At 46.1% G+C, this 25359-nt stretch overlaps 1 protein-coding gene across 3 annotated transcripts in view; it reads left to right on the top strand.

The window, feature by feature from the left end:
• COL15A1 (collagen type XV alpha 1 chain) overlaps positions 1-25359 on the top strand; it is a 1158634-nt gene that overhangs the window by 804295 nt on the left and 328980 nt on the right. For all 3 annotated transcript variants that reach the window (XM_075314950.1, XM_075314949.1, XM_075314951.1), the window contains 3 exons: positions 851-886; positions 10535-10588; positions 14027-14086. In XM_075314950.1, coding sequence (XP_075171065.1) covers positions 851-886; positions 10535-10588; positions 14027-14086 — 150 coding nt within the window. The remainder of the gene's footprint in view (positions 1-850; positions 887-10534; positions 10589-14026; positions 14087-25359) is intronic.

Genomic DNA, 25359 nt, shown 5'->3' on the forward strand with positions numbered 1-25359 from the left:
CCTGAGATCTCGGCTGATTTCTTTTGACCATAATGATACACAACAAAGCAGTGTGTTTCAGGTGTGCATTAAAATATATCCATAGATGTGTCTCTTATTAACTCAAATGTTGCAAATAACCCTATCAGAAGCTTTCAAAGACATGACATCATCATATTGTCTACTCATATTGTTTTAAGGCATAATGCTCTTACTGTATGTAAACTTCTGATTTTGGAGAAAGTAATAAACATGCCTTAAAACATTATCTCTCATTATTCTAGCATTTGGCAAATATAAATACTTTTGGTAATCCTAATTACCTAAAACGGGAAAGGTTTATTCTGGTTTAATGTCAGATAGTGAGAAAAACATGCATATGTGTCTTTTTTTAGATAGTGTATGTAAACTTATGGTTTCAACTGTATATGCAGTTTGACTATGTGAGCATTTATAAATGTAAGCATTGTTCTGGAAAGTTATAAAACTGTCTAGTCACTATCATTAAAATGGTCATTAATGATAGGCTTGTTAAAGGGTTTTTTCCAAAATCACTTGAATGGGGCAGATGTGCTGCTTCTCTGCCTTGACCCCATTCACTGTAGTGGGACTAGTGGGAGAAAGCTGAGTACAGTCCCATTGAAAAAGAATCCAAGCTTGCACCAACTCCTATCAATTTAAGATGATGTTGTACAGGTCTCTTTTCTCTAGGATGCTAGCTACCCAGTAGATAGGAGATAACTAAAGATTTTAGAGAAAAAAAACTTTAATTTGTTATGTTTTTGTTAATGTAATAATATTGTGAATACTATTATTTTAAATTATTCATTATTGTTTAATATACCAGTGTTTATTGTCTTTTTCTTTCAAGGGTGATCCTGGAATGACGGGCCCCCCTGGACCAATGGTAATTAAATGTTTTTATATTACTTCTGTTTGTTTGAAAGTTGTTTTGCTTTTGTGCTCATCAGGAGGTAAACAGTGCTGATGATGCAGCATCCTCTCAAATCTGCAGGGTCACTGGACTGCTGCACAATCAGAAATCGTGTACTATTCATGAGGTATGTGGGCACACAATGCTATCAGCACTGGCTACCTCCTAATATGAAAATAAGTGATGCTGAAAAACCTCTTAAAGGGAACCTGCCAGGTGCAATATGCACCCAGAACCATGAGCAGTTCTGGGTGCATATTGCTAATCCCTGCCTAACTGTCCCTGTATCAAGTAGAACACATGACGAGAACTTTAGAAAAAGTATTTCTAAATATCTTTTATGATATGCTAATGAGCGAGGGGACTAGACCCAAGGGCGTTAGTCCCTGCGGTGAACTGCTTACGTGTGTCCGCTTTCACCATTGATCATAACCGGAAGTCTGCCCCTTACTAGTCACCACTGAAGTCTCATATCATTGTGACTAGTGATGGATGGACCCAGACTGTAAGGGGTACTTTGCACGCTGCGACATCGCAAGCCGATGCTGAGATGTCGAGTGCGAAAGTCCCTGCCCCCATCGCAGCAGCGATATCTTGTGATTGCTGCCGTAGCGAATGTTATCGCTATGGCAGCTTCACATGCACTTACCTGCCCTGTGACTTCGCTCTGGCCGGCGACCCGCCTCCTTCCTAAGGGGGCGGGTCGTGCGGCGTCACAGCGATGTCACACGGCAGGCAGCCAATAGAAGCGGAGGGGCGGAGATGAGGGGGACGTAAACATCCTGCCCACCTCCTTCCTTCCTCATTGCAGCCAGGACGCAGGTAAGGTGATGTTCCTCGCTCCTGCGGCTTCACACACAGCGATGTGTGCTGCCTGCAGGAATGAGGAACAACATCGTACCGTCGCTGCTGCAAAATTATGGAAATGTCGGACCCTACACCGATCATACAATAACGACGCTTTTGAGCTCGTTAATTGTATGTAAAAGGATTCACATACTGCGATGTCCCAAGCTACGCCGGATGTGCGTCACTTTCAATTTGACCCCACCGACATCGCACCTGCGATGTCGCAATGTGCAAAGTACCCCTAAGAGTCCAGATCCACGTGGTTTCAAAGGTGCCAGGGTGCTCAACCCTGTCTCAGGATTCCGGGTGTTTGATCCAGATCCGTCACTCGAGAAATTAAAAAAAATAAAGGAAACTTTAAGAAAATAACTTACCGAGGCTTCAACACGGTTGTACACTGTTCCCTCGTGACTGTACGCTGCTCCCACGGCCTCTCCTTCACTTCCTGGACTGCTCATCATTGCTCATCCATATGCACTGCTTTCCCTGCCCACCGTCTGGCTTGGCGTCTGTGATTAGTTGCAGTCAGATGCACCCCCATCCTGTGTAACAGGGTCTGCCTGCAACCAATCACAGGCGCTGTTTGCGGGTCAGTATCGTGGTTGACGTAGGGTGCCCCCATATTATGATACCGAGCCCAGATAAAGCCCATGGCTACAGGCTGCAGCCCCCAGCCCTGCGCTTATCGTGGCTGTGTATTAAAATAAGAGGAATCGCATGTGTTCTGTTTTTTTTGTTTTTGTTTTTAATTATTTAAATAAATAATTTAAAAAAACTGACGTGCAGTCACCCCCAACTTTGATACTGTGCCATGATAAAGCCCAACAACTGGGGGCTGGTATTCTCACACTGGGGAGACCTATGGTTATTAGGCTTCCCCCCCAAAATAGCAACCTGCAGCAGCCCCGTATTGTCGAATCCCTTAGATGCGACAGGCTTGGCGCTTTACTCTGCTCTTCCCAATTGCACTGGTGCAGTGTCAATTGGGGTAATGAGGGGTTAATAACAGCGCACAACTGTCATGAAGCCCAAAATTAGTGATGGGTAGGTGTCTATGATACCCCATCATTACTAATCCTATAAGTAAAAAGAAATAAACACAAACACTGAGAAAAATCCTATATTTGGAATAAAATACAAAAAAACACCCTCTTTCACCACTTTATTAACCCCAAAACACCCCTGCAGGTCTCACATAATCCACATAAGGTCCCACGACAATCCTGGCTCAGCTGCATCTCAGTCACAGCGAGCAGCCATAGAGCATGACTGCCCACTGTGACTACAGACATAGACTGAGCCGCGATGAGTGATGACATCACTCAGGTTATTTACGGTCACAGCTGGAGGTTTCCACCTGTGACCACAAATAACCTGAGTGACATCATCGCTCATTACGGAGCAGTCACAGCGGGCAGTCATGTACACTGACATGACATGTGCATTGAGAAAAAGCTGCTAGTCAGTGGTGGGGGCGGGGTAACATAGAGCAGCTGACAATTTGTGATAATCTCCTGCTGATAAAACACTGATTTTATTGAAACAGCAACACACAGCCCATTCATTGTGGTACTGATGGAACTAGTATGGACAATGATTCAACCAATCACAGGCACTGTTGCGGGTCAGCATCACGGCGCATAAATAAATAAAATATTTGGTGTAGGGCCTCTCATATTATAATACCCAGCACAGATAAAACATACAGCTACGGGTTACAGCCCCCAGCCGTGCGCCTATCATGTTTGTGTAACAAAATGAGAAGAACCACATGCTGCTTTTTTTAATTATTTAAATAAATAATTTAAAAAATTGCACGCGGTCCCCTCTCAATTATGATACCCAGTCATGATAAAGCCCAACAGCTGAGGGCTGGTAATCTCAGCTTGGGGAGTCCCATGGTTATTGGGACACCCCAGGCTAAGAATAGCAACCTACAGCTGCCCCGGAATTGTCACATCCATTAGATGCGACAAGCCCAGCACTTTACCCTGCTCTTCCCTATTGCCCTGGTGCAATCGCAATCAGGCAAATAGGGGTTAATTACAGTGCAACTGTCATCAAGCCCAGAATTAGTGATGGGTAGTGGTCTATGAGACCCCCCCATCACTAATCCTATAAGTAAAAAGAAATAAAGACAAACAGAGAAAAATCCTTTATTTGAAATAAAACACATCACCCTCTATAAGACGTCGGGATGTTTCCGATCCCAAGGCTGAGCATAATGTTGGGCGTCAGGATGTTTCTCGTCCCAGGGCTGGGTCTGGAGCATCTGTGAATCCAGCGGTCTCCTATTTGGGCCTAGTCGCTGGGACTTCTGCTCAGCTTCCCCGTTGATCCAGGTGCCTAGCTAGAGCCAGCACCGTTCAGGTGCTTGCTAAAGGTTCTACTCCTGTGAGCATAGTGAATGCTGTGGGGCAGAAGAAGACTTTGTCTTCAAAAACTAAGTACAGAATCTGCCACAATGAGAATGTCCATGATGCGGGAGCACCGCATAGGTGGTCCAGTGTCAGCAGACCTAATGACGTGTCCTTACCCGATTGGACGGCGTGTAATGTCACTGTAGTGTTTGGGCATGGCCTATTCTATTTAAAGTCCGTCCGAGCACATGGTGGCGTCTGTTGATCATGTTATGTTTGAGGCGTGTGTGTGTGATTGTGTGCCATTACAGTACCATATGCTAGTACCTGTTAGCTACTATCGCTATACCGCAGTCTTGTTCCAGTGAGATACTACTCCACATTTGTATAGACTGGTTAGGTAGGAGTCCTTGGTAGTTCCAGTATCATGAGAGGGTTACTCCACTGCTAGTCCGGTGACTCAGCAGGTAGTTTCGGGCACGGCCTGGGTAAGCTCAGGTCTGCTCAAGGGACTTAGTAGACGAGTCACCCAAGGCAGGTACTCTGTGCTCTGGGACCCAGATAGTGTGAGAGTTACTCCACATCCAGGGAGGTTACCGATGCAGGCACTGTAGTTGCACGGTGGGCATACCTATATACATTTAAGTTCTCTTGCTATAGTGTATCCCCTGTGCAGTCAATAGAGGTTACTGTGACTTTATTATTTATTTGCATGCTCCCTGTGATGTATATAGGGAGTACTGCTGTTCTGATATACTCTAGTGTGTGAATTAACACAAGTCATAGGGGAACATTACTATTATTATTTTAATAAGTTATTTTAGTTCTGCTAAGCCCTGTGGGTAATTTAGCTGCAGCTCTACTTCGCTGCATCACGGACCCCGGGTTACAGTTGCAAACATTATTATTTTATTATTTGCAATCCATCACCCATAGCACCCTCTTTCCCCTCTTTGTTAATCCCAAAAAGACCCTTGAAGTTCTGCCGTAATCCATGTGACATCCCACGACAATAATAGCTCTGCTACATCAAGATGTCTACCCCTCCAGGCTCTCGGAAACTGTTATGATTCAGTGACCGAGGAGGATCAAAAATGCGGAAACCCAAAAAGTAACCAGAGTGGCTGAAACCTTAATGGACTGCAGACCTAATCCTGACACATAACTAGAAGTAGCTGTGGGATGAGTGTTAAGACACCACCGGAGTCCGCTCCAGCGACTTCTGCTCCGATCGCCAGGCGACACCGTGTTCCTGCCGTGGATGGTGCTGGTGATGGGAGAGGAGTCGATGCCAGAGGCACCGGTGGGCGCAGGCTCCGATCATCCACTGGGCTGAATTATCTTGGGATCTGCAGTACACCACACCTTTCTTATTCCCCCTCCTGTCACATGACCACTGCCAGAGATAGTTCTGATTTCCTGGCTCCTGGTCCGCCCTATTCTGTTTTGTGATTCCTGTGTGCTGACTTCTGCATGTTTTCTGACTACCCTTCTGCCTGCTGTTTTTGTACCTCGCTGCCCGATCCGGATTTGACCTCTGCTTCGTTTTCTGATTACGTCCTTGTCTGCGGATACTGTCCCTGTTCTGCTATTCCTGGTTTGACCCTGGTTTGACCCTGCCTGACGACTACTCTCATCGGACTGCAGCCTTCCACAGGTAGTGATCTGCAGGGTCATGTGTAATTCCAAATCCCTGTATAGGGGTTAAAGGGTTTCAGGGTTCTGGGGGTCCTGCTTGGTGAGTGGCTTCCCTCTAGTCTGTCCATTAGATCCCCCCTGAGTCTGTTGATCCAGGCAGGCGTTACAATGAGCATACGATGACCTAGTCGTCTCACACAGCCGGAGAACTAAATAGTCTTACAGATAGAAATAGATAGATAAGAAAAGCTAATCTGCCTCGGAGCAATCCCCAAAGATATAGATAGCCCCCCACAAGTAATGACTACGGTGACATAGCAAAACACAATACAAAGCTAGAAAGCAGATTCAGCAAAGATGAGGCCCAAACTATCTTTATAGGAAAGGATAGGAAAGAGCACTGTCTGCAGCCGTTAAAACCCTAATAAATCTCAGCATGCCTGATATTAAAATACCCTGAGCCCACACAGGCTCTCCCCCACTATATCAGTACTCTGATGTTACTGGGATCCAAAAACACTAATATAGATGAGGGACTGAATTTAATACCAAGCATGACAAACACCATACATAGCAGAATCATGGTGCTAAGAATACAGACACTCTCATCAGGGAATGATCCAATTCCATCAAGAACTCCACACAGGCAAAATAGGAATCAAGCATTAGAATCAAAACAGAAAAAACACCAAGAAAGTGGAAACAATAAACAGAGGTACAAAGATCAACTTATCTGAAAGGAGTTCTGGTAGAGGAAAGGGCTGGTTTCAGAATGTCCTTAGCACACAGGAGATCCATTTAGCACCGGCAAGGAACAGGAGAAAACTACTCAGTTATATAGACCCAATCTGAAAGACCTTATTGCCAGTCCTCCACAGGTGTCTGGCTCTCATTCCACAAGTCAACTGCACCGCCAGCACTGACCACAAGAGGGAGCCCCAAACTGGAAAATGTATTCACAACAGGAAACACTGACAAGGGAGACTGAGCTGGCAGCCGTGATGTCACTTAGTTCACTGGAGGTCATACCCAGGTTCCCACAGTATGACCTCTGGTGACCTGAAGCACTCTGGCTTAAAGTGCGTGGCCGTGCCCTTTAACACTGACAGTGCCGGCCGGAGAGTGCCGGGCTGCCCCGTACCCCCTCCCCAACTGCCATGCCCCTCACCTTGCCAGCCCTTTAAGACTGACAGTGCCGGCCTGGGAGTTTGGGAATGCCCTGTACCCCCTTCCCTAACTGACACTGTCAATGTGAAAGTGCAGGCTGTGCCCCACACCCCACCAGCTATTTAACACTGACAGTGCCGGCGCCAGGGGTTGGGGAGTGCGGTCAATGTTGGAGGATTCCAGTTATGACTGCAACTAACCTGTGTGAGTGACGTCACTGCTGATCACTGAGGCTTATTCATTCTCTGGAGCTCACAGCGAGCAGTTATTGTTCTCTGTGAAGTTCAGATGTAGCAAAGTTGAAGCGTTGTGGGACCTTGTGTAGATTATGCCTGACCTGCAGCGATATTTTGGGGTTAATAAAGAAGGGAAAGAAGGTGCTTTTCGTCTTTTATTACAAATAAAGGATTTTTTTGGTGTTTGTGTTTATTTACTTTCACTTACAAATTAATAATGGAGGAGTCTCATAGATGCCTAGAAGTCTAGAGCTTAGTGAAAGCTATGGGCTGTTATTAGCCTCTTATATTACCCCGATTGCTACCACACCGAGGCAATCGGGGAGAGCCGCTTAAAGTGCTGGGCTTGTCACATCCAATGGAAGCGACAATTCTGGGGGCAGCCTAATAACCATAGGACTCCCCAGGCTGAGAATACCAGCTCCCAGCTGTTAGGCTTTATCATGGCTAGTTATCAAAATTACTGGGAGTTGCACTCCGATTTTTAAATTATTTATTTAAAGAATTGAAAATAGAGCCGCATGTGGTTCCTCTTATTTTGATGCACAGCAAAGATAGGCGCATGACTGCAGTATATAGCCATGGACTTTATGTGCTGGGTATCATAATATGGGTGACCCTATGCCAATTTTTTTATTAATTTATTTTTTTTACCATAATAGTGGCCCGCAGACATTTGCACTGCTTTCCCCATCCCCTGGCTGTCCTCGCACCTGTGATTTGTTGCAGTCAGCTGACACGCTGTCCCTCAGGGTGGAGGCGCATCTGACTGCAATCAATCACAGGTACCGGTGGGCGGGGAAAGTAGTGCATATGAATGAACAGTAATTAGTGGCCCAAGAAGTGAATGTGTGGCTTGGAAGCAGTGTACAGCTGTGTGGGAGCAGTGTAGAGCCACACCGGAGCCTCGGTAAGTACACTGCATTTGCTCCCATGCCCCTATCCTTTCTACCATCATTTTTAATCCCCGGTTTTTAGTCCCCATAGACTTATATGGGGCCCCGAATCTGGCCAGAAACCGGAATTTAGAAACCGATCACTGGGATCAGCCTGTGACAATACTGTGAAATGAACGAACAGAGTTGAAGTTGGAGCAGACACAGCTGAGTAGTCTATAAGATACTGTGTTGAAGCAGAGCTGAATGTGCAGGTAGAACCCAAGAGCAGCTATGTAGATAATCGGATACCTGGCTGTAGCTAGACCTTTGGAAAGCACAAGGTAACTAGCAGCATGCACTTGCTGTAGGTTGCAGCCACTTAATTCAGCCTTGAAAAGTCTTTGGATTATGCAAATAGAGGTGTGCATAGAGTTAACTCAGGAACTGGACTGCACTACCACAGAGGAAGCTGTCCATCAGGGAATACAGAAGCAAAGCTCAGCAATGGAACGAGGACAGATGAGTAATTTGAATGATTTTTACACAAAAACTAAACCCCTCTTGTTGATGGACTGTGTACAGTCCCTGACAAAAGTTCTGTCGCTTATCCATGTTGTGTAAATAAAAGCATATAACCTGACTTTAAATTCATCCATTGGTTTCATAAATTACTCTTTTGAAAGCTGAAACCCTCCCAAATTTGGATTAGGTTATGAAAATAAAGTTGCTGCAAAGCTGAAATATTAATCATTTAATGAACACAGAAAGGTCAGATTTTGGCAAGACAAAAGTTTTGTCGCCTTGTCATATAATTACACCCAATCCTAGTTTACATCCTCACCTGTGCTCACTAAATGATCGGTTAATTAGTGGGTGTGTATAAAAAGAAACCCAGCACTCCAGATCTTCACTTGAACTGCAATCTGACCTCTGACAACATGCCAAAAATCCACCCTGTGACCAAAGCCTTGATTATCAACAGGCTGAAGACAAAATCCACTGCAGAGGTGGCTGGCACCTTTAATGTGTCTCAGCGTCAAGTACAAAGAATTAAAAAAAGATTTGAAAAGACTGGAGAGATTTTTGACAAGCCCAGGTCCGGCAGACGCCGCAAGACAACTGCTCAGAAGGAACGTTTGTTGGTTAGAAAATCCAATGCCAGCCCCTCTTCCACTGCATCAGAGCTCCAACAGGCCTGGTCACCTCAAGTCCCTGTGTCAACTAGAACAGTTTGTAGGATTCTATCTCGAAATGGCCTCCATGGTCGAATCAGTGCTCAGAAGCCAGCACTAAACAAAAGGCAATTAAAAAAACGTGTGGCATTTGCCAAGTCCAACAACCTGCTAAACAGATGGACGCTGGAAAAGGGGCAGAAGGTGGATTTCTCTGATGACTCTTCAGTTGAATTACACGACAGTCACCGCAAATACTGCAGGAGACCTACTGTAGCACGTATGGATCCAGAAAACAGTTACGTTTGTTGGTGGAAAGATCATGGTCTGGGGTTACATTCAGTATGGGGGTGTGCAAAACATTTTCAAGGTGGAAGGCAATATCAATATCCTAAAGTATCAAGAAGTATTAGCTACCTCTTACATTCCCAATCATAAAAGGGGTTACATTCTGCAGCAGGATGGTGCTCCATCTCATACATCCATCTCTACAACAAAGTTCCACCTGGCATAGAAGATCAAGGTGCTCAAGGACTGGCCAGCCCAGTCAACAGACATGAACATCATTGAGCATGTTTGGGGTAGGATGAAAGAGGAAGCTTGGAAGACAAAACCAAAGAATCTAGATGAACTCTGGGAGGCATGTAAGACTGTATTCATTGCTATTCCTGATGACTTCATCAAAAAATTGTATGGATCATTGTTGAACTGCATGGATGCAGCCCTTCAAGCTCATGGAAGTCACACAAAATATTAAATATGGCGCAGCACCACAACTTCATTCACCAATGTTCTGCAACATATCTTTGTATTAGAAGTTAATTATTTGTTTGAATTTCACATTACTTTTTGTGGGCGACAAAACCTTTGTCTTGCCAAAATCTTACCTTACTGTGCTCATTAAATGATCAATATCTCAGCTTTGCAGCAACTTTATTTTCATAACCTAAACCAAATTTGGGAGGGTTTCAGCTTTCAAAAGAGTAATTTATGAAACCAATGGATGAATTTAAAGTCAGGTTATAAGGTTTTATTTACATAACATGGATAAGCAACAGAACTTTTGTCAGGGACTGTATGGTATTGCAGTCCAACTCATTCCCTTCAGTGGGGATGAAGTGAAATGATAGATGCACCCTGTGGATAGAAATAGATTATTTTTCTAATCTTAAACAACCCTTTGACAGCTAGATATAGAATTATTAATTACGTACATAGCAACCCTAAATATATTAATTAGAACACTACTAAAATGATTTTTATTATTATAGATTATATTGTTAGATTACTGTTTTTTGGTTTGTTTTTTTTTTCACTTTAGGGCCAAGCAGGACAACCAGGCATAAAAGGAGAATTTGGCTTTCCAGGGAGACCTGTAAGTAACATAATTGCAGAACAGTGAACTCTAGTTATCCAGCCTTTTACCATACATGTTGTCTATGCACATTTTGTGAAATAATATGTACAGTGCCTTGAAAATTTATTCATACTCCAACTATTCAGTATTTTTTAATGTTACACTTACAAATGTAAATTAATTTTATTGAGATTTTATATGATATACTAACAGAAAGAAGCGTTATGAAGTGTAAAGATAATGATACATGGTTTTCTAATCATCTTAATAATATAGTCAGTCCTCTGTTGTCTGATAACCCTAAATACAATTGCCTTCAGAATTCAATTAATTACTAAATTGAGTACATATGTGTAATTTTTTTTCCACGTTTCTACTATTCTGTGAAGGGCTCAGAGGTTAATTTGAGAATATTAGGATCACACATCATCATGAAAATCAAGGCACACACAAGAGATGCCAGGGATAAAGTTGTGGAAAAAAGGAAAGCAGGGTTAGGTTATAAAACACTAGCCCAAGCACTGAACAGCTCAAGAAGCACTGTTTAATCCAACATCGAAAAGTATGATGGAATAAGGAACAACTACCAACCTACCAAGACATGGCCGTCCATCTAATCTGAAATCCCAAGCAAGTAGAACACAAATTAGAAAAGTGGCCAAGAGGTCCAATGTCACTCTGGAGGAGCTGCAGAGATCCATTATGGTAGAGTGGCAAGAAGAGACACATTTTTGAAAGCAAGCCATAAGCAGTCTTGTTAGCAGTTTGCAAAACGCTATATAAGGGGGACAGCTAATATGTGGAAGAATGAGCTCTGGTCAGAAAAGACCAAAGTAGATTTTTTTGGGGCTAAATGCAAAACAAAATGGTGGAAAACTAACACTGCACTTCACCCTGAAAACACTATCCCGACTGTCAAACATTATGGTGGCAGCATCATGCAGTGGGGATGATTTTATTAATCAGGAATAGGGAAACTGCTGTTACGAAGGGACTGGCAGATCAGGATAAGGTGGTAAATATCCCAATCGCCAGTCGGGGCCCACCGTGCTCAAGATGACAAAGTTGTTGCTGGCAACCCGAAGGTTAGGCAGAGAATACAGAGCTGGATGGCTCTGACATAACCCAGGAAACCTGGGAACCGGTCACGTGTGTAGGGACATGTCAGACCAGACAACAACCCAGTTAGCGTTTTGGTGCACCTAGCGCTACACCGACCACGTGTGCAGGGAACACGTCAGGCCGGGTGGTGACCAGGTAGCCTTGACCAGAAGACCGCCGCGATAGTGCCCTGTAGGCCACATGTGTAGGACACGTCAGGCCGAGCGGTCCTCCAATTAGCGTTTTTGGTCACCTCTTGATGTGTGTGAAGGACACGTAAGGCCAGGTGGTCACACCAGTAGTGTTAACTGGGAAGCCGATATGAAGGGATCAGGGTACACACACCCAGCCCAGGATTTCATTGGTAATGCCACAGGGATCCTGGGGTACGCTGTCCGTGTGCAAAGGGGGCACAACTGAACAGGAGGCGCAGCAGCCGCAGCCCAGTTAACTCCACTGGGCTGCACAAGCAGGACTGGATGGTAGGAGGTGGAAGTCCGGCGCCTGACCCTAACGCGCTGAGCCACGGGTGTCTTGGCATGACAAGCACTGGACGCCTAACCCTACCTACCACTTCCAAACTAAGGCTTATGCCACAATGGGCTCTATACATGGAGGTGTGCTCACAACAAGCATATGAGAAGACTGCACACCTCCATGTTGTCTCCAGCCCCTTTTATAACCTGGGTCCGCTCCAAACTCAGGGTGGACCACAATGGCACCTCCAGGGTCCAATAGCGGAGTGCCATGTCATCAGCGACATCACCAGCGGCCTATCTGGAATCGCCATGTCACTGATGACCTCATGGCTGCCATGCCCCAAACACCTCACCAGTCATCGTCTGACGACCAATGGTGAGATGCCAGGTCATAGGGGCAGGCCTCCACAAGCCGGTCCGGAGTGGCCACATCATCAAGACACCTGATGCCCTCTGCCCTATTAGGGCCTGCCACCTCACAGACATGCCAAGTGAGGTCCTTACCAGAGCTAGCCTCTGATGCACCAAGTGCCTGAGCATGCTCAGTATCCTGAACAACAGTCTCAGAAATCAGACTATCTGCCTGAGCATGCTCAGTAGGCACAACACAGGACTTAGACAGGGCACGATGTCCAAGTACCTGTGCAAAGAGGCTTTTTGCCCTAAGTATAGGAGCATGCTCAGTAGCCTGAACCAAGGACTTGGCCTCAGAAATGGCACTATCAGGCTGAGCATGCTCACTAGGTAAAATACTGAACTTAGGCTCTGGCTGGGGTAAGTCGGCGTGCGCATGTGCACTAGCCGCCTCTCCACACTTAGACATGGAGGAGGAAGCAGCCAGCTGGACAACCCGAGGCAGGGCCAAAAACGGCAGCCGGCGCCTGGGTGCAACAGGAACCGCAGCAGGCTGCTTGAGGCTATGGCGGCGCCGATTCGTAACAGCTGCTCAGAGTTGATAACAAGTTAGATAGAACTAAAAACAGGGCAATACAAGAACAAAACCAGTAAAAGGCTACAAAAGACTTGAGATTGTGGTGTATGTTCATCTTCCAGCAGGATAACGACCGTAAACATACTGCCAGAGCTACAATGGAATAGATTAGATCAAATGAATTGCCCAGTCAAAGTCCAGACCTAAACCCTGTTGAGAGTTTGTGATCTCTGACAAGACTTGAAAATTGCTGTTCCCAGACTCTCTCCATCAAATCTCACTCAACGAGAGCTATTTTACAAAGAAGAATGGGCAAAAATGTCAGACTCTAGATGTGCAAAGGTGGTAGAGACATACCCCAAAAGACTTACAGCAGTAATTACAGTGAAAGGTGGTCCTACAAACTATTCACTGAGGGGGGCTGAATATAAATGCATGTCACAATTTTCAAATTTATATTTTTAAAATAATTGGAAAACCATGTATCATTTTCTTTACACTGCTCAAATACTTGCTAATTTGTGTTGGTATATCACATAAAATAACAATAAAATACATTTCGTAGATAGAACTAGAAAAAATGTGTAAAAGCTCACAAGTTATGAAAACGTGTTAAAAATACTAAATACATTTTAACAAAATCAATGGTTAAGATTACTTAAATAGTTATTTCTTTCATACATTTACCTTTTCAAGTGTACCACAGTTCATTTTAAAGCTTCTTTCCTACACGTGTTGTAGTGGTTTTTACCTGCTGTAGAAGAACACTGGTCTACTGACTGTTATGCTTACATACAATTAGTAATACAGCCAGTAATTTGCTGTAGACGTTAGACACTGAGGCGGCATATCATTGCTGCCGCAGCAAGCAAGGGGGGGGGCACCTGCCATGGTTCTGTTTGAAATTGGTGGTGTTTGCTTTGTTTATTGTTATTTTAACCATAGGGTCGGCCAGGACTAAATGGTGTAAGAGGACAAAAAGGGGAACCAGGCATTCCAATGATGGTAAGTACACAAATTCCACTATTTTTCCACTAAGCCATTATGTCAAATAGCATAAAAAATATTGTATAGATTCTTTTCTTCAGCCATTAGGAGAAAACTGACCCCACTTTCTCAGAATTAGTCTAGGGTCTTAAAACTGTATTTTTTCTTATTCGAGAAAATTGGTCCGATTATACTAATCACACTCTGAAACATCACACACAAGAGAGAGGCGATTATAAGGTTCAACTTATTTTTATTGGTATTTATATTATTATTATTATTCTTATTAACATGCGGAGAGGTGATGGGAAAAGGGCAAACGGATTACATCACCGCAGTCAATACAAAAATAGTAACAATGTACTGATTATATATAAATCAATGTAAATATCCAGTCCAAACAGGACAAAATTGTGGCCCACGGTAGGAAAATTCAAATCAGCATACTCACAGAGATGGTAAAAAGGGCAACTCTTAATATAAGATACAATGTATAGGAGACTAGGAAAACCTAGTATATACAAGAGACAGCCATAGATATCAGATATTCCACTCCCCTAAGCAAAGGGGGATGTATAATTTATAGATTATATCATACATCATATACTGTATACCTGTGTCAGCGATGGGAAGCAGCGCAGCCTCAGAGAAACACACAGATCATAAGTATCAACTACGATGAAAGGCTATAATCGTCTAAATAGAGTCAACACATACATCTCAATATATAAACATGCATACTAGGGTCCATGCGTGTTTCTGCAGCAGCGGTGAGATCCAGCACCGATAGGGACAAACAGCAGTGTTAGTTACTCAGAGATAAAGTATCCATATCACAGAGTTGCTACATATCAGAGAGGGAGAGCATACTACCGTTACATCAAGGGCACCAAGGCACTTATTGGTAAGGATAGATCATTGTGCAAAATTAGTATTACCTAGATAAGAGAGACTGCGGAGGGAATGCGCCCGATGCGTATTTCGGAGTGTACCTTCATCAGGGGGCGTGGACGTATATATATGTTATATATACATATAATAATTATTCTATTTGATATGCAGATGTTTATGCCACTACTTACTCAGAGTGTGATCTTATTTTCTCAGCTGTGGAGAAGATGGGAAAAATAATTCTTCATCTTCTCCTTTCTGCCGGTCCGTGAAAATCGGACAGCACTTGGACGTCATCTGAGTGCAGTTAATTTTTTTTCCATGGACCCATTGGCTTTCATCGGCGAGTGCAATCTGATTCATGTATACAAATCATGCATGTGTGGATTTTTTCCTCTGACAGACTAGGTCCAAGAAAAAAATTAGACATGGACACAGCCCCATAGGATAACATTAGTCCAAGTATATTCCAATATTTTGTTGGATCGCACTCAGTCTGAAAATGTTGTCATCTACACAAGCCCTTATACCTAACACTTTGTTTATTAATTCACCAGACTTGCATTAGGCTAGACTAGTATAAATTAGGCACAGTTTTCTACACCTTTTCACATACCATTTCAGTAGATGTGCTTTAGTTCTGGCCTTCATAGCATAAGCAGTAAAGTAATTCTCAGGTCTTTTTCTCCAGAAAACCATTGTCTGTACCAAATGTAGTTATCCTATAGCTCAGTTTCATTGTTTTTGATTTTGCAAAAACTAGGCCTAATTCCCTCATCTATTACCCTTCACACTCTGTTATACTGCCTAAATGTCCATGTAGCATGAATTGGGGATAGGCTTTATAATTGCAGATAATTATGTTCCACTCTGAAATTTTGCAATATTTGAATATAAATAAAAAGTTTACACAGAAGGTGGGAAGGTGGAGACTAATCAGCTAGCTACATCTCAGACAGATCACAGATCTCGCCTTATGCAAAAATAGGGAGAGACCTTCAACTGGTTCTTTACTGACCTTCTGGTGGTAATTGGTCACCCGAGGCTGGCTGGTCTTAACTGCAGGTCCCCTTAGTCCCAATGCCGGTTTAGTGACCTGGTGGCTTCTTTACCCTCTTTGTTTGGTGGGTCCCCGTGGCGTAGAGCGGTTGGGGGTCCCCTCCTGGTTGTCTTCTTCAGCAGTCCGTATGATGGTAGCGTGAACCCTGTGGGGTTGGAGTCTCTGGTCCTGTCCCCGGTTCTTCCTTTGCTACTGAGTCCCGAACTTCAAGGTCAGTGAGGCCCTTGATGGTTCCCTCACTGTGCAGATTTTATCAGGTCTGCCTGGAACTTTTGCCTGACCTAGGATTCTGTACCCCGTTGGTGCGTAGTTCCTAGAGTACTCCACCGGCAACTAACCGCCTGGGCCCTCAGGTCACTGTTCACTCTGGTCAGTCCATCTGCTCACTTTCACTCCACCACTACTACTCTCTTCCACTGTCTGACTCTGGTTGTCTAGTGGACTGGACTGGCTTCACCTCTAGGCGGCCATCCATTGGTCCGACCCTAGCCTTGTATCATTCTATATGGGATGATTGGGGAAAACTGGGATTACCTGGAGTGTTTATGAGTTACCGTGACTAGTTTTCTGGGTCCTTAGGGGGTAGGCCCTGCATCCTAGTGGGGATGCAGTACCTTGTAGCTCCCTGATGGCTTAGGGGCGCTACATTCCTCTTTGATTAATTCCAGCATGTCCTCGGGCTGTAAGTGATACAGGTTACACTTTTTATTTTTCATATAAACATAACATAACAGGTCTTCCCACGCAGGGGAGGTTCAGGCTTTAACGTTACTTTAACTGGTTCAGGTCCCAGTACCCTCTAAGGAGGCAGGTCACCGGTTTCTTTAATGACCAGGTCCGGACCCTCTCTGTCCCAGACCTTTCCTCCAATCTTCCTCTCCTTGGTGGCGGTGTTTAACAGGTTGAACTCTGGTGATGCACAACTGGTCCAACTTTTTACATTTAAAGTTTTTGGCTGCTGCCAGTCCTGCAGCCTGGGTCAATTTTTATCAAATCAAAACTGAAAACTGGTAAATGCAACGTTGCAAATTTTTTTCAGCACACATTTATCTGGAACAGTTCAAACAATTAACAAACAAACTGGTAGCACAGCAAGTCATAGCTACCAGGGTGTTGGAAGGGGGCCATCTGGTTCACTTGGCCTCCTGAGATCAGCATTCACAGTCTGGGTACACTGGTACCGTGCACCTGAACTGCCTCCTGGTGGCAGCTGGGGGACTGGTGCTGAAGTGGGAGTGGGGGCTGTTTTTTCTGCAAGGACCTCCACATCAAGGGCATACCAGTCCCGCTCTCCATAGTGCCGGGTGTAGGCAGCTTTGTCACCCACATGCAGATCCCGGTCGGGGTGTCCTCTGGGGAGATGGGGTCTCACATCCCGGCTGGAGATGAAGACTCCCTCTTTCTGGCCAGGCTCCGCAATTAAACACCATCCCTGCTTGATGCTGAAGCGCTCCACCACTCCCTGGTAGAACAGGCCCTGGGAACAGTAGCCGGCAAGCCGCAGGCGCTGCTTCTCCTGGAGGTCCCAGGCCTCCATCTGCACCTGCCTGGCTTCCTGCTGCTCCTGCTCCTGGGTCAGCTGGGTGATGATGGCCTGGTACCCCCGCCGGTGTCCTCCTCAACACGGGCCCACTCTCAGATGACAACTGCTGACTTCCCGCTACCTGGTTCAGGGTAACTCTCTGCCGGGTCCCCGACAATGACTGGGCACAGTACATGGGGATGGTCGTCAGCGCTGGCGGCGGCCTCCTCCGTGGCTCCTGATGATGCCATAGCGTGGGCTGTCGTCACTGGGTCAGAGGGTGCTACTTGTTCCTTCTCCAGTGGAGAAAGTGATGTGACCGCTTCAGGTTTCGCTGGCTCTGCTGGTGATGCGGCCTGGTCGAGGATGGATCCCAGTGTCTGGGTCGGTGCAGCCTGGTCAAGCGGCACTCATCTCTCTTGGGCCCACATGGCTGCCACCACTTCCATCATCTCCGCCTTCCACTCCTCGACACGCTGCAAGTGTTCTGCACGCAGAGTCCAGCACAGCTGCTGGACCTCCGCCTCTAGCCTCTCCGCGATTCAGGTCCCTGAGCAACCTGCTGCGCTGGAACGATCCCCTGGGGCGAACATAGTGCTGCCAGATACAGTCCTGGAGGCATTTTGTGGCAGGGCCTCCGGGCTCCCTGCTTCCGGTTTCGCTTCACATACCGGACACTCCCAGGGGGCAGGGCTTTCTTTTCTCACCTTTCTCACTGCTGTGGCGCAGTTACTTTTTACACCAAAATGGCAGCGTTTTTTCGAGCAGTAAAACACAGTCCATAAAACACAGTCATTAAGGCACACGTCACCTGGTTTGACCGGGTCCAGTTCAATCCTGTTCGTGACACCAGGAAAAAGCTGTGTTGCCCAGGGTTATGGGGTACTCGGTTCCGGGCGGTGTTTAACTGAGGAATGTCAATTTGGTGGCCGTTGCCAGGTTCTGTGCCCTGGGAGCTTTTTGAAAAGGGGATATTTACAGGGGATTGTTGATTAAAGTTTATACGTGACGCCACTTGCGGTGTTGCGGCTATGTGGATGGAACCACCACTCCACAATGTTCACTACTGGGGCTGGTGTTAGTGGCAGCCTGGATGTTAGGCCCTCCGCAAGTAGGGCCAGGCCCCAGAGGGTAGGGAATGTGACGGGTGTCAGATGAAGTTAGGCCACACAAGGGTTTCAGTGCAACTGGTTCTTTACTGACTTTCTGGTGGTAACTGGTCACCCGAGGCTGGCTGGTCTTAACGGAAGGTCCCCTTAGTCCCAATGCTGGTTTAGTGACCTGGTGGTTTCTTTCCCCTGCACCGGTCTTTGCTTGGTGGGTCCCCATGGGGTAGACCGGCTGGAGATCACCTCCTGGTTGTCTTCTTCAGCAGTCCATATGACGGTAGCATGAACCCTGTGGGGTTGGAGTCTCTGGTCCTGTTCCCAGTTCTCCCTTTGCTACTGAGTCCCAAACTTCAAAGTCACTGAGGTCCTTGATGTCCCCTCACTGTGCAGATTTTATCAGGTCTGCCTGGAGCTTTTGCCTGACCTAGGATTCTGTACCCCGTTGGTGCATAGTCTAGTGGACTGGACTGGCTCCACCTCTAGGTGGCCATCCATTGGTCCAACCCTAGCCTTGTACCATTCTATGGGGGATGATTGGGGAAAACTGTGATTACCTGGAGTGTTTGTGTGTTACCGGCACCTGTTTTCTGGTCCCTAGGGGGTTTGCCCTGCATCGTGGTGGGGATGCAGTACCTTTTAGCTCCCTAATGGCTTCAGGGGCGCTACATGTACACTAGCATAGATAAAAGGATATTTCGGAAAAGTATTTCTAAAGATCTTCTATCATATGCTAATGAGGTTAGGGACTAGTCATAAGGGCGTTTTATCTCCCAACTAGTCCACCCTCTTAGCATGTTAGCATGCCCACAGGGGCGTGCTAATATGCTATTCAAAGCAGTGTCACCAGCATTCGCTGTGAGCGCTGTTATGAATGCCGGGCACTTCCGGTCATGCACAGTATGAAGCCGAGTGTACACGTCCCACCTTCATAGAGGTCTACATTCACAACGAACACGGGCACACATGTCTCCGCTGGTGATGCTGCATTGAATAGCATGTTAGCACACATTTGTGGGCGTACTAACATGCTAAGAGGGCGGACTAGTCAGGGGATAAAACACCCTTACGACTAGTCCCTGCGCTCATTAGCATATGATAGAAGATCTTTAGAAATACTTTTTCTAAAGATCTCTATATCTATGCTAGAGTATACAGGGACTGTTAGGCAGGGGTTAGAAATATGCACCCAGGATTGCTCATGGTTCTGTGTGCATATTGCACCGGACAGGTTGCCTTTAAAAGATTGGTTGTGGGCACCCTTTCTCACCCTATCTACATCCCTTCAATACGATTATAGAGTGCTGATGGTGGTCATGGCACCAAGATCTCAAGCAATGACCTTGAGGTTTACCAAGTCTGGTAGCCTATTGTGCCATGCCATAAGTAAGCTTTAACAGGTATCCTATCATTGTCAAAATCACAGGTCTAATGCATTATACACTGGAGATTAAAATTAGAGAACAATGTATGTTCACTTGTTTTTTTCAGAAATAATGTAATCTACATTGACCAATATTTGAAGGTTTTTTTTGTAAGAGGTACACCATGCCACTAGAACAGTGTTTTACAAAAGATCCAAAAGTATCACCATAATTTTGCCCAAAACATGATGATCATAATTAGAGAACAGCAAAGACTGCAGCATAGAGAAAGATTATAAGTAAATATTTTTATGTAAAATCAAAATAAGGGGGAAAAAAAGTACACATTTGGTATCATCACATCAGGCACAATTAGATCTTTAGATATATCACACTATTTAGCCCCTACAACAAACACCATAATAACAAACTGAAAACTTGACAAAATAGTTTTAATATCATACTGCCAAACAAAAGTGGAATAGAATGTGATCAAAAAGTTGCATGTAATTAGAAATAATATTCCTGAATACGTAATTTAGTCAGGAAAAAATAAGCTCCTGTTCAGCTCTGTAAGCAGAAAAACAAAAAGTTCTTACTCAGAATTTATAGCGTTGGTTTGTATGCAGATTAAATGATTATCGTCATGGATCAGGTTAGTGATTACCTGCTTCACTGTATCTTGATCATTGCCATACTCAGTAGACACACTATCCTTTTTATAAATTCGCATAAGGCTGGGTTCACACATAGCGACAGCGACAATGACGTCGCTGTTACGTCACCATTTTTTGTGACGTAACAGCGACCTTGTAAGTCGCTGTTATGATCGCTGCTTAGCTGTCAAACACAGCGACGCAGCAGCAACGTCGCTACATGTGCAGATAGCAGGGAGCCGCGCACACTGCTTAGCACTGGCTCCTTGCTCTCCTAGCTACAGTACACATCGGGTTAATTAACCCAATGTGTACTGCAGCTACATGTGCAGAGAACAGGGAGCCGCGCACACCGCTTAGCGCTGGCTCCTTGCTCTCCTAGCTACAGTACACATCGGGTTAATTAACCCGATGTGTACTGCAGCTACATGTGCAGAGAGCAGGGAGCCGCGCACACTGCTTAGCGCTGGCTCCTTGCTCTCCTAGCTACAGTACACATCGGGTTAATTAACCCGATGTGTACTGCAGCTACATGTGCAGAGAGCAGGGAGCCACGCACACTGCTTAGCGCTGGCTCCCTGCTCTCCTAGCTACAGTACACATCGGGTTAATTACCCGATTTGTACTGCAGCTACATGTGCAGAGAGCAGGAGCCGGCACTGGCAGCGAGAGCGGCGGAGGCTGGTAACGAAGGTAAATATCGGGTAACCAGGGAAAGGGCTTCCCTTAGTTACCCGATGTTTATCTTGGTTACAGCTTACCGCAGCTGCCAGATGCCGGCTCCTGCTCTCTGCTCGCTTCATTTCGTCGCTCTCTCGCTGTCACACACAGCGATGTGTGCGTCACAGCGGGAGAGCGCCTTTGAAGAAAACGAACCAGGGCTGTGTGTAACGAGCAGCGATCTCACAGCAGGGGCCAGATCGCTGATCAGTGTCACACACAGCGAGATCGCTAATGAGGTCACTGTTGTGTCACCAAAACCGTGACGTAGCAGCGATTTCGGTAGCGATCTCGCTATGTGTGAAGCACCCCTAAGTCAGCACTGATGTCCTTTGCTCATGAATCTATCCAATAACTGGACAAGCTTTCAACGCTACCTGTTGTAAGCTATTTTATATTTTTTAATATTTGGGGATGAATATTCTAAAACATAATGTAAATGATCTCTCGTCTAATTTTCTTCCTTTGCTTTACTATACCAAACTCAAATTCAATTTATGGGCTAAGTTGCCACTGCCTATGTTGGGTTGTGTAAATTTAATTAAACTGATACTACTCACTAAGTTTAGTAATGCCTTACAACACAGTGTGGTATCAAGTTCTCAGTCCTTCTGTACAAAACTTAAATCACTGTTATCTACTTCTATATGGGGTGGCGGAGGGGTGGGGGACGGATAAAAGGCCAAAACTCAAGTTGTCCACTCTCCAGAAACCAATAAATTTGGGAGGAGCAGTCTAATTACTAGATTTCATTCTTTATTACTTAGCAAGTCAGCTAAAGGTATTGAGTAGTTGGAGGTCTGGCAACCAACTGCAAACCTGGCTCAAGCGGCAAAAACAAATTGCTCTCTGGGCTTTTTGGAATCTTCTAAACACTCTTCCCCGGATTGTTGCTTATGCATAAATTGGTACACCTCGTTTAGAGACAGGTAAAATGGATGGTTAATTTTAGCAATGTAATAACTGAAAGGACAGAACTCATACTTCCCTTCACTGATGTACCACCCATCCTCCCAGATTTTGTCTACTAATAATATATTTTCATTAGGTAACCTTTCTTTTCCAAATATATTATTATCCTTCCTATCCGCACTTAGTTTTTTTCGTTTGGGTAAATTACCAATTTCAGAGTGCCTATGTTGCTGTGCTTTGGATGTGGAAATTTGGCACCTGACATGGGCCTGTCCAATCGTGTCTTCTTTTTGGCTGGCTGTAAACTACTTTTTAACTTTCTTAAAGGGGTTATCCGGTTTATTTTGCCTTTTTCTAGTCATTTCACTATTGGTCTACATTGGGGCAGGTAACTAGATAGTAACTACCTACCTGCCCTGCTGTCAGCCCCTCTCCCCTGACTCAGAGCGGTCATGTGACCTCTCCTGCCGTGATTTTGCTGCGTCCTGTGATGACACATTGACAGGGGTAGGAGCTTGCGGTCGCCTTGTAGACGGGCATCACAGACGACTTCATGTTGCCACCCTGCTGGGCAGGTATAGTGCGTGGCGTACCTGCCCCCCTTCCCTGCACTCTCCCTCACATCAAATAGTGCAGTGGTCTCGCTGCCTGTATGCTGCATGCAGACCCCAATGCTGCTCGCGGCGCGTAGGCTCGTGACCCCCTTGCTGGGGCCGCTCAGTCAGCACTGTATATTAGATGACCAATTCCCGGGCGCTGCACAGATGGGAGTACTGCATACAGCAATGATCAACCGCCGGTTAATCAGAGGCCAGCAGCGGATCATTGTGAGCTGTATACAGAGCTCGGCTCTGCAGAGCGCTTGGGAATCTGTCATCTGATATAAAGCACTGTAAACTGCGGTTCCTGATGCTACTTGTGATGCGCAGGCTCGTGGCCCCTTTGCTGATCACAGCCTTTGCAGGGGGCCGTGCTGTCAGTGCTGTATATCAGATGACTGATTCCCAGGCGCTCTGCAGAGCTGAGTTCTGTATACAGCTATGATCAGCCGCCGGCCAATCAGAAGCCAGCAGCAGATAACTGGAGAAGCTGCATATGCATACAGATTTCAACCTGCCCAGCTCCTGGAAATCAGTCATCTGATGTAAAGTGCTGTCAGCTGCGGCGGCCGCAAGAGGCAGGCCACCGAGGGAACAAGGACAGGTGAGAAAGATTTGTGTTCGGTTTTTTTGCGTGTGTGAAGACTGGCACACTAAGGAGCAATTCTACAGGATAGAGCATTATTACAAGAAGAGGAGCCCAATGGCACATTACTATAAGAAGAGGACCAGGAAAAGGGACATTACTACAGGATGAGCAGGATGGAGTCATTACTACATTATATGTGCGGTGGATGTGAAGTGATTGTGTTATGCCCTGGCAAAACCAGGTTGTCACAGAGACTGCACAAATCTTCCAGGTGCAGGGCTCCATCCTCCTTGGCATTCCAACACAAACCTCACATACAGGTACAAATACCAGCCACAAAGCCTAGTCACCCCCCCAAGGACAATAGGGACACACCAGTGGGCGGGGCCAGGCTGATGGTGATGCCCACCTAGGGGTTCTAAGGTGTCAGGGGAGGGAACACAACAGTTTAGTCTGGACAGAGGAAGTGAGAGGAGTGAAGTGGTAGTCGGGGGCTGTAGCTCCCGGACTACCGGACTACCTGAGCTGACTAGCTGGCAGGCGGCAGAGCAGGACCACAGGTGATGGAGATCCGGTCACGGGAGACCTTAAGTGGACCATGGCGGGGTTGTAGCCCGCTGGTGCCGAAAGCGGGAATCTGGTCCGGAGGCCGTGCACAGTCGGGGTGCCTGGACCCTAGGGCGAAGACAGCTTCAAGCCCCTTGTCAATTAGCCAGCAGGGGACAAGATTCCACGTCTTGTCCCACCAGTGAGCGCAGATAGAGCAAGACGGAAGCCCAACGCGGGGGATAGGGCATCTGCAAGTGCCTGCAAAAATCCCAAGGGTCAGATCTCGCGGGCAACAGCTCCCACAACAAAGACACCGGGATCGAACTTTTCCCGTTTTATGCGGACTAGTCAACACACAAGACAAAACACTGAAGTGCAGGAGGAAGGGCCCCTGTCCTGTCAACTGGTGTGTGAGACCCGAGCACACCCCTCCGGAGGCTACCGGTATCCGGCACTTGGTTTACTACTTGGACTCTGAGTGACTTATTTCTACACAGTGAGTACACCGGTGTCACCCGGTCCAGCCTGCAGACGGCGCCCAAGCACTGCACTCCACCTACACCTGAGCCCCCAGGACAACACCTCCCCTACCCGAGGAGGGGATACCATCTTGCTGCCCCACTCCATCAGCCCCGAGCGTCCCATACAAAGGCAGCGGCGGTGTCACCAACCATCACCGCAACCCACAGGTGGCGTCACTGACAAACTCTTCCCCTGTAAATACCCCCTTTATTACGTTGTGGGCGACGGGATGCTGCACGAGCCCCGGATCCGGCTGCCACTCGAGCCACAGCCACGATCCCGGATCCGAGCTCCTTGGGTAGCTCCCCACTGGCCGTGGCCTGCGCCCCCACCCGCGACTATTGCGCTGTCATAGATCAGATATCACCGCTCTGTATTTCCAATCATTGGAAATACAGAGCAGTGATAACTGATCTGTGCAGCACAGTCACCTCACATCCACCGCACATATAATATAGTAATGTGCCTATCCCTGTCCTCATAATGTAGTAATTTTCCCTTCTTTGCTGGAGCATTGAGAGGTCAGTGCTGGGGCAGAATACTGACAGCCAATGAGTGTGCAGAGGGCGGGGCTGGACAGTGAGGCTGGGTGGTGCCAGCTCTGACTGTGAGGTCTGGCATAGGAATATTTCATGTTTGCTTGAGCTGCAGGTAAATAAAATTGTCTGCAGAGAATAGAATATTCCTAAAAAAGGCTCTAAACCTTGCAAGTAAATTGATAGCTATGTGCTGGATTGGTCTCCAATATTACAATCCTGGATTAGATTAGTTAACACAAAAGACCCATATAGGAGAACAGTC

Source organism: Anomaloglossus baeobatrachus, chromosome 6, assembly GCF_048569485.1.
Source record: "Anomaloglossus baeobatrachus isolate aAnoBae1 chromosome 6, aAnoBae1.hap1, whole genome shotgun sequence".
Taxonomy (NCBI): domain Eukaryota; kingdom Metazoa; phylum Chordata; class Amphibia; order Anura; family Aromobatidae; genus Anomaloglossus; species Anomaloglossus baeobatrachus.